At 25.7% G+C, this 10476-nt stretch overlaps 1 protein-coding gene across 2 annotated transcripts in view; it reads right to left on the bottom strand.

Moving 5' to 3' along the window:
* Positions 1–289: 289 nt before the first annotated feature.
* The window catches only part of LOC129963248 (serine/threonine-protein kinase 31-like), a 40609-nt gene continuing 30422 nt past the window's right edge, over positions 290–10476 (bottom strand). For both annotated transcript variants that reach the window (XM_056077484.1, XM_056077485.1), the window contains 7 exons: positions 10032–10112; positions 8972–9088; positions 8550–8660; positions 6890–7114; positions 4033–4143; positions 2568–2639; positions 290–887 (listed from right to left, as the gene is read on the bottom strand). In XM_056077484.1, coding sequence (XP_055933459.1) covers positions 720–887; positions 2568–2639; positions 4033–4143; positions 6890–7114; positions 8550–8660; positions 8972–9088; positions 10032–10112 — 885 coding nt within the window. In that variant the 3' untranslated portion in view covers positions 290–719. The remainder of the gene's footprint in view (positions 888–2567; positions 2640–4032; positions 4144–6889; positions 7115–8549; positions 8661–8971; positions 9089–10031; positions 10113–10476) is intronic.

Here is a 10476-nt window from a genome sequence, read left to right as displayed (position 1 = left end):
AGATTTTAATATTAAAAAAATTGTTTGCTGGAGTTTAAGCATGAGGGGAGGGAGCAGATTTATACAACTAGGCTATGTGAGCTAAGCTTTTAACATCACCTATCAAAATGCACTTAAATATTAATGGAACTGATTTTAATCTTTTGTGCAAAAAACCTTTTCAAGAAATAAGAAGATGGCAGAAAGCAATGCAACTTATATACTTTTTTGAATAATTACTATTTTGATTTTACACAGATCAAGTAAATCATGAGATGTTGTTAAAGAGGAGGAATAAGTACTAATTCAATAAAAAGATTACAACTTTATTCAAAAAATAGTAATTTACAAATGATGACATGTGTCAAACATGTGGAATTCAACAATGATGGAAAAAAATCACAGTTTCAAAATCATCACAGATAGAGCAATTATTCTTGTAATTGCAGAAAATACTCCAAAATAAAAATTCCATTAAATTACTACTTTGGTTTGCAATACCTGTAATATGGTTTATGTGAATAAATGACTAAACAGTAATGAATAAATCCTCCATTTAGGATTTAATGCACACACATACATATATATATATATATTTATATAAAACTTTAACATCTATATATATAAACCATATAAAATTCTCTTGTATATGGCACTGATGAGAAAGAAATGTAATTTCAAAATTTAAGAATACTTTCTCTGCAATGAAAGATTTTTAGTGATGAAAAGAGATCCAGGAACTACAATGAGGCACTTTTTTGGGCATCGCATCTGGAGCGACAATAAGCTTCATATTTTGAAAGAAACCCTTTGCTAAGAAGTGTGCAAGAAGATGGCCTTCTTTCAGGATTGGCATCAATCAATGAAGAAAGGAAAGAATAATCTTTAGGCAAAATAAGTTCTTGTATCTGTAAAAAGAAGAAATATTAATTTAAATGAATTCCTAAAGAAAAACCAGTCCTAATTTTAGATTTACAATATGATTTAATGCCACAACAGTAGAAATCAGTTAATGAATATAATCATTTTAATAAGGATATTTATTATGACATTAATTTTTATAGAAGCATGATTAATTTCATCCCAGAAATATCAAAAATTTCATGTATCTCAGTTCTTTTCTAAATATTCTAGTGAACAGTTTTATTCAAAAGTAATATGCAATTTATAAATCACAAATTAATTAAAATAAAGAATTTCTTTAGCAAAATGTCTTTTTTTTTTTTTACTTTAAATATATATATATATATATATACTTATAACCTTAACCAATTACTCACTGCATTTTAAAATCTCTGAATTTAAATCTATATGTATAATGCAAATTTTTTTTTTGTGTGACAAGCACTGTAGCAAACAATGAATGCCTTTCTTTTGCATCAACTACATTTAAATTATTTGCTTTGTGAATTTTTAAAAACATATTAACAAGCACCACAGTGCAAAAGTTTCTTAAATATCTTTCTTTTCATGTTGCTAATCCTGATCTTTATTTTCAGAAACATCTATTGACTATCCTCAAACATTACAGATAAGCCAAAAATTGAACAACTATGTGGCTTTTATTGTGCATTGACTAATTAAGTTTTTATATATTTTTCATAATTTGTATCTAATAATGATTCATTAATTTTCACATCAGAAGACTATTCAAGGCAAACAGAAACTACAGATGTCATTAAAAATATTCTGCAAAAATAAATAAATAAATATAAAAAGAAATAAGTTTTTATTAAAATAACATATCATACATTTATAACAATATTCCAAGGTAATTTGAATTTTGTTGTCTCAATTTGCAAAGAGGTAACTATAAATCCCAAAACCAAATTATATATATGTAGCAAAATTAGCAATATATAAAACTCATTAACAGTACCAATATCCAGATAAAAATGAATGTACAAAAAGATTTCTTTAGAGAATGGTCATAAAACTGAGATATGTAGATCTACAAAAAAAGTGGAAAGGAAGCATACCAGTAATCATAAAGAGAATTTAATTTTTAAACTCCATTTCCAGATATTAGATCCGATATGAACTTTTACACTATATCCATTTATATATTTAATATAAATATATTCTGAAAACTCTTAACTAATACACTTTATATCATTCATTTATTATTCTGCATAGTATTATAGTGAATATTAATGTTTGTTTAGAATATTTAAAACTATAGAAATCAGGTTTACTGCAGAAGTGTAAAATCCGAATACATTATTAACACATATTTTTAAAAGTTAATAATAATCTATAACTTCAGATTATATATATAGTTTTTTTAAAACCATGCATCATATATGACTTTACAGTTAATCCACAAATAGTTGAAAGAGATCAAAGATCTATCTTTAAGAGACGTGAAAAGGAAAATAAAGTAAAATGTCTTTCTGTTTCTTCACCAAAATCCTTATTTTAAAATCTTTTATACTGTGATCAGAAATTTAATAATAAAACTTAAAATAAATGTACATAATACTGAACAACAAGAAGCTTTCTTTACAATTTTCAGTTTCCTTCTTTAGTAGATGCAACAAGAAATTTTATATAATAAAAATATTACAAATATATATTTATTTACTTACAATGCTTTTAAATGCAGTTATGTTTGGAACACCATCTTCAGTTAGAGTAAATGACAGATTAGGAAAAAGAACCTAAAAATATTTTGAAAGAAAATATACAGTACTTATTGTAAATGCACATATTCAAAGGGAATTTAAAACTAAATTTGATATGCAAAAACAACCTAAAATATTTACAAAACTACACAAGATATAAAGTCAGAATTACTATGTTGAGCATTTTGTATTATTTAGTATATTTTAGAGTTCTGAGCAAATTTATTACAAAAATGAGTATGTTTTAGTGCTTATAAAATATTTAATATACTGGGGTAATTTTATTTACTTTCTATTACACTATTTTCAAATGGTTTATTTTTTTTTTTATTTTTTTTTTTTTTTTTTTATTTTATTGATTAGCATGTAAACAGATCAATTAAACAAATACAATATATTCTTCAAGACATGTAAGGCAAAAGTTTCTAAAAATATATTTACAAATCGTCACTCACCATATCTATATTTATAATAAATCTGAATGTGTGTGTGTGTTAGGACTCTAAAAGCCAAACCATTTGGGCTGAGTTACCAGATTTGGCACATGTACACCCTGGAGATAGGGGAAAATGCACTTCAGGGCAATATTTTTTCTGAACTTTTAATTTGTAATGAAAACCGAGTCCAGTATTTTTTAATTCATACAGGAGCAAGATTCTCTCTATTTTTTTTTTTTAACCATGTTAAAAAAAAAACTTCACTAACTATCAGCATTACTGTGAGCAAGGATTCAGGAAGAGGGTACTTTCAGATTTTTGTGTTTTTCTGTAGTTTTTCACTGTATATTTGTAACTCCATAATTCCACTGCAATTGAACTAACATGGCCACTTTTTGGAATGCTTCTAGTTAAAAGTTTGATTAATCTTTTCTTTTGCTCTAAGGTCATTTTAAATAACGATTCACTACAACATGTATACTCCATGATTAAAATCTTATCAACTTTGTGATCACTTATACAGTTTCTCTGTAAGTAAATAAAAATTTAGCTTACTTCACTTTGCACAAAAGATATTTATTATATTTAGTGATGGGGAGAAATGTGAAATTTCTGAGCTGGGGCATCTTCCTGTGATGTTCTAACGCAGTGGTTTATGTCATTTTTATCAGTGGTAAATGGAAGAAGAAATACTGCTTTGTCAATATCTTCACAGTAAGCGAGAAAAGCGAAACTGGGGGTCTGGGAAGAGGGTATTTTTGACATTTTTATTGTACGAGACCCATACTTTATAACTATATATCTACATTCTCAAGTAATTTCCATAGCAACTACAGAAATTCCACAATTGTTTGAGAATTTGTGCAGGGAATTACAAACATGAAGTTAATTAAAAGTGATTAAATTGAAAATAAACACAACAAATATATAGAATTATAGAATCAATAAGTTACCAGAAGTGGCTAATATAATATAACACTATAAAAACTGACCCAAAGCACAAGGCATCCAAATCCATACATATCAGCTGATTCATGCGCTGCTTTGATCTCAGGCGGCAAGAAATTTATACCTTTGAAATTAACTCTTTCATCCACATATTTCTTCACAGGGAAGGGGAAAAAAAAATGCAACAAATGAATAAAATAGTGCATTAATTCAAAAACAAATAAATTATTGCTGTTTATCATTACTGAATACAATTTTTATTATTATTATATTTACTATCAAAATTTTTAATAACTATAATTACTAGAAATGCTGGAAAATTTTTTTATAATCAGACACTATTATTACCAAAATAAATAAATAATAACAATAAAAAAAAATCCTTGTCATGACTATTAAATAGTTGAAAATTCGGTACAATCAGCAAGACATACATGGATGGTAAGAGGGCATATGTGAACATGCACAGTAGATTTACATTAAAATTTTGAATTAATGATCATTTATACATTTCATCACATTTTACATAACCATACATTTTTATTTCTAAGAAAATATTTTATTTGAACAAATAATATGATATATATCACTGTTATTAAAAGAATGAGAAATTATTATTATAACATTTTTCAAAAACTTGAAATATTTTTACATATAAAAATAAGGGGAAAAAATATAGAAAAATTACTGCATTATAATCCAAAAAACACGTACACTTCAAAAGAATGCATTACACAAAATACTGAGTAATACTTAACATTCATAAAAGATTGAATATATACCTTCTGGAATATTTATTTTTTCCAAGATATGTTTTATTAAACAGTAAAAATTAATTGTAAATTTTTTGTTAAACAGTAAAATTAACAATCTTGCTAGAAATTATTTTTTTAATACCTAATACACAAAAATTTAATACCCAAGAATAATAAAAACACACAACTCATTTTCAAGAATTTTAAACCTTATCTATAGTTCTGTACTGAGAAGAAACTTTTGGTGATATTTTTAATAACTAAGGGAAACCCATGGCAATTGGTGTGTGTATAGTTTGCTATAGATAACGGTTTTGCATTTTACACTTCAACTATTAGAAGTGCAGCTAATGCATTTTAACAAGTGTTGTAAAAAAATGAGTTGCTAGTAGAAAGATAATGTCATGGAATGTAAAGAATTAAGTTAAGCTATCAGATGTTTTTAATTAATAATCTCTAAAATATTAACCACAAGTAATCTCTCCCTCTTTTGGATTTTGAAAGATTTTTTTAGACCAAACAACTTTACATGCATCTTTGTAAACAGGGCCAATGGATTTTGAAATTAGAAGAAAGTGTCAACAATATGATTTTTTTTTCTTTTATCATCAAAATATATGCTTATATTTAACTAAAATAGCATTTAGTTGAATATAATTAGTTCATTTATTATACAACTAGTATTATCTAATAAAATGGATATTTAAAGGACTTTGCAGTTCATGCTTTGAGTTCTTTTAGATCATTAAAAGACATCTTAGCTCAGAAAAATAAAATTCTAATGAAAATTCAGGGCAATTGCAAGAGAATATCTCTAAAAAACCTTTTATTCAAATTATAAATTGAAATAAATAAATTATATTCAAATTATTATGGATATAAAATCATATCTAGTTTTAATTCAAATAAATTTTCATATGATAACAAAATAATGGAAAAAATCTAAAAATTACATTAAAAAAATGATCTCAGAATATTTTATGCAAAGGTCATTTGTTTTTAAAGAACTTTTTAAAGATAAATAACACATACATATTTTAATACATATGAATAAAAATTTTCACAATTCTAAATGAATAATTAGAATATAGTCCACCATCCCTTTAAATGAAAAAAAATATTCTGTGGCATTTAAATTAATATTCAAGGAATAATATCATCAATATAATTATTCTTTAGAAAATATGCATGTTTGTTATAATTACAATTTATGTATTCCGAAGACTCTAAATTTTATGCTATGGCTTCAAATAAGTAGGGCATTCTATGAAAACTGAGGAGGGGAGAGACTGAAAAGCTAAAATTTTTACTAATACATGGTGCTGTTTCAAAGTCATTGGTAAATTTTGCATACAACAGTTGCATAGAACAATTGATTTGAATATTTTCAATTAAATAAAAAAATGAAGAAATTCGGTTTTTTTCAGCACCCCCCCCCCTCTTTTCTTCAAAATACTATTTTTGAGTACAATTTCTTATAGCTCATATCAAACTTTCTTAATGTTATTTCAATAACTTTTGTCAAATCATCCTTTTCAAACAGTTTAGCTATTACGATCACCTGATCGCACACAATTTGATTTTTAATTAAGGTTTTTAAAAAATAATGTCTAAAGACAGTAATTTAGACAGTCTAATCTGAAGGACAGTATTAAATTTCAATCCCACAACACACTTTATATACTGGACAGATGAGAGTGGTCTTTGGAACTGAATTCGGATAAAAATAATAAGAGTTCACTGAACATGCATGTTGTTGTTTCTGTTTATTCATCATCACAGGAAAAAATATTTTTATTTTTGTATGTATACACTGATTGCATCATGTAAAATTATCTTTTTTCCCTCTAATGTTTGGAGCCATATATTTAGCTCTAGTTTTTTGAATAGGCAATTTTATAACACTCTGTATTTGCTTTCAAGCAAAATTTGAGAAAGATAATGAGCACACTTCATGATTCTGGAAATTTCTGATTAAAAAAATTAAGGACTTTAGCTACATACAGATCATAATCAGTCCTAATTATTACAAAAGTAGGAAAAATATAACACTAAAACTAATTTATGCAAATGTAAAAATAACAATTTTTTTTGTTTTTTTAAAATTATTTGAAGAACATGCACAAATAAAGTAATGATTACTTACAGAATCAAAACAGAAATCAATCAAAGCCTTCTCATTTTCAATGACTATAGTGGTTGGATGGACAGCATGGTGAACAAAGCCCGCAGAATGAATGTCTTTTAAACCAATCAAAACTTGTCGGAGGATACGACATGCTTTTTCACCATCACAAGGTGAAGTAGGTGGAACATTTTTCAACAGAGTACTTGTTATAGGAGGCAAAATAGCACAAATAGTATTTTCATTCTAATAAAAAAATCATATAAAATTACAAAAATATGTCTAACTTCAGAAAATCTCATAGCTGATAATTTTTTTAAAAACAAAGTTATGGATTATTATTTTTGCAACAGAAAAAAGTATAATTTTACTAGTTCATGTTTATAATTTTGAAACACTTAACATTGTGTCCAATAACTACATAAACTGAGTTGCTTAAAATGATGCTTGCCAATTCGTATTGTCTGTCTTATTGAATCTATAAGAGCATTAGGCTAAGCGTACAACAAGAGGATAGAATTTCTTGCTGTAATCCATTTTTGTTGTTGTTAATATGAATTTGAGACTAGCAAAGAAATAGAGCAACTAAATATTTCAATCAGGAATGTGACAATATAACAAAGTACCATGACAGTCGATCTAATGCCAGGATAAAATAATTTAATGTGCAAAATCATTTATATTTAAAGATGACCAATTCATTTTTTTTTGTTTGGTTGCTATGAATTAAATTTCGGAAAATTATCTGTGATTACAATTTAAACAAAATATTTACGGCTGAGAAAACTGCAAGCAAAAATCGTCTTATGGCAGGAGAAATTTGATAGAAAGTTGAAAAGATATAAATTGTGGCACAAACTGAAAAAAAAATGACACTCAAATTTCTTGTATCTTGAATTTCATCCTACTGCAGATTTAGCCATCTGTAATATCAGTTCCTTCCAAAAATGCAAGATGGTCATATAAAGATGTCACTGACACCATAAAATTTTAAATTGCAGGAAAGCTGACTGTTTTTAATGAAAACAATGCAATTGGAACTAATATAATGAGACAGATGAGAAATAATTTAAAGAGATTAAATCTTACAAATTCTAAATTTTTGAATGCTTATTGTTTACAATGAATTTTCTTTAGAAGCCCAAAGAAAACCAAAATTAAATTTCTTTTTCTGAATGCTCATGGAAAGATGTTCCAACTGTTAAATGTTATGTAAATCTGTAACAGTTATATAAAGTTATTTTAGATGTGATTTTCACAACAAATAAAATGTCATTTCTACTTATGAATAATCATATAATTCCAATAATGTCTAAAAGATAATAAATATTTCACAAGTAGCTTATCAAAAACTCAGATTAATGAAAAACTTGTAATTTTCCTTCATTTATAATTATTTACATTACATATTCATAATGTTTTCTAAATTAAATCCATTTGAAAAAAATATTAAGACATTTTCAAATAATAAAAATGTAGAAAACAAACATCCTATATATAAGCATAAAATTACAGAGAATCAATACTTTGAAATACAATAAAAAATCATTAGTGTTAGTAAAGTCATAACAGTATAAGGATATAAAATCATAATAATGTAAACATTATAGGGTTTGCTTAATCTACAATAAAGCAATTTGATTATAATATTATATACACAATAACAGAAAAATAAACAAACCTTAAAAAATAATGCTTTGATTTTAACTATATGGTCACTTCGAACTTCATTCCATTGAACAGCTTTTCGAATGAAAGCATTACACTCTTCTACATTTTCAAACGAGTATTCCTACATTAAAATGACAGCAATTAGATAAAGACATATTTTCAGAGAATTCAGAGCTAAATAACTATGAAATATTTTTAGAATAAAAAGTAAATTTCTCAGTCTTAAAAAGCTGATGCATTTAATTTTCTGTAAATAAAAAAAAGTAAGATCAAGAAATTAGATTGAGAAATTTAACACTAATACAAAGTAATATTGTTCGAAATATTTATATTCTCTCATAATTAAAATAAGTTCAACTAGACTGCATACCAGTCCCAAAGAAGTCTTCATATACTGTCCTTATTATTGTTTTATATTCATGGGCAACTTACTTTTATTGTGATTGGTTCATCATTAATATAAGATTCATATGAAAACTCTCCTCTCTGGCCAGCACCAAAATTCAGAAAATAATCAGGTCTCCAGTTTTTTAAAAGTAATTTGTTTTCCTTTAAATAAACAACATTATTATAATAAATTCAAATATTGCCTATACTTATTTTATATAAATATTCATTACAATATTTAAGAAAATGGACATAGTAAAACACAGAACAAAGTGTACTAAAAATCTACAGTTATTATAAAATTTAAAATTTCTAATAAATAAACAAATATTTAATTGTTAATTAGAAAACTTTTATTAAATTTCTGAATATTTTAGAAGGATTCCAATTAAAATTTGTCACAAATAAAATTTCACATTTAAAAAGGTATCCTCTTAATCTTTAATCTTACATGCACAAGTATTTTGTAAATATATCTAATAGTTAAAGAGAAATTTATCTGACTTTAGAAAGCAAATAATAATCATATATTAAATCAACTTAAATTTCGTTTATATTAATATACAATATAGTAGCAACATGATTGCTACTTATACTGGGCAAATGTCTTTATGAGATGATTACAGTGACCCCCAATAAGGGCACTGCAATTATGAAACACCCTAAGACAAGGATGACATGAAGACAAAAACGTCTCCCAAATTTCCATGCTATATCAATGAGAAAAGGTAAATAGGTTCTTCAAAATGTGAACAGTGAAACATGTTTTCATTAATATTTAAACACGAAAATTTAATTATCACTTATAATCACTTACAATCACTTATAAAAAGTAATACCTACAATGTTAAGATTTTCAAACTTTTGCAAGCTATATAAAAATACACACTAGCATATACTTATGATGTAATAACTTTAAATTATGAACAGTTTATAAAAACAAGAAGGAATTATATTAATTTTTTTTTACTCTTAAGTGAACACTGACATAACAGCTTACATTACAATCAAAAATGAATCTTAATTGACATCTTCAAAATAATAATATAATCTTCAAATAAGATAGTAGTAACAATCCTTCGTGAAAAAATATGCTTAAACTTACTAAATAATTCTGTAAATTTAATTCAGGAACTTCAATAAACAGTTCTGGAAAATGGGATTCTGCTGCCTTGGCTAAAACTCCCTAAAAATTATGTTTTTTGCATTACTTTATAACAACATTGCATATTAAAACATAAAGGAACACTATTCAAAATACAGAATACATATTTCCATAAACTATAAACCACTGACTTAGATTTAAACAAGTATAGTCACCATGAATGAACTGATAATAATGAGGTTAAGTATTGCTTTAGACAGAGTTATGTCTTGTCTTGAAGCTACACAAAAGCTATTCTCAAATGGATATTATATATTTTGAATCATGATCAAATAATGTCCCACTTTCCAAATTTTCACATGTCAAAATGTTTCACAGCAAACTTAAAACAAACCACATATATCTACAATCTTCAGTGAAATTAGATTGTTAATCCACAATTCCC

The sequence above is a fragment of the Argiope bruennichi genome, chromosome 3 (genome assembly GCF_947563725.1).
Source record: "Argiope bruennichi chromosome 3, qqArgBrue1.1, whole genome shotgun sequence".
In the NCBI taxonomy this organism is placed as follows: Eukaryota; Metazoa; Arthropoda; class Arachnida; order Araneae; family Araneidae; genus Argiope; species Argiope bruennichi.
This window is presented reverse-complemented; position numbering and strand designations above follow the sequence as displayed.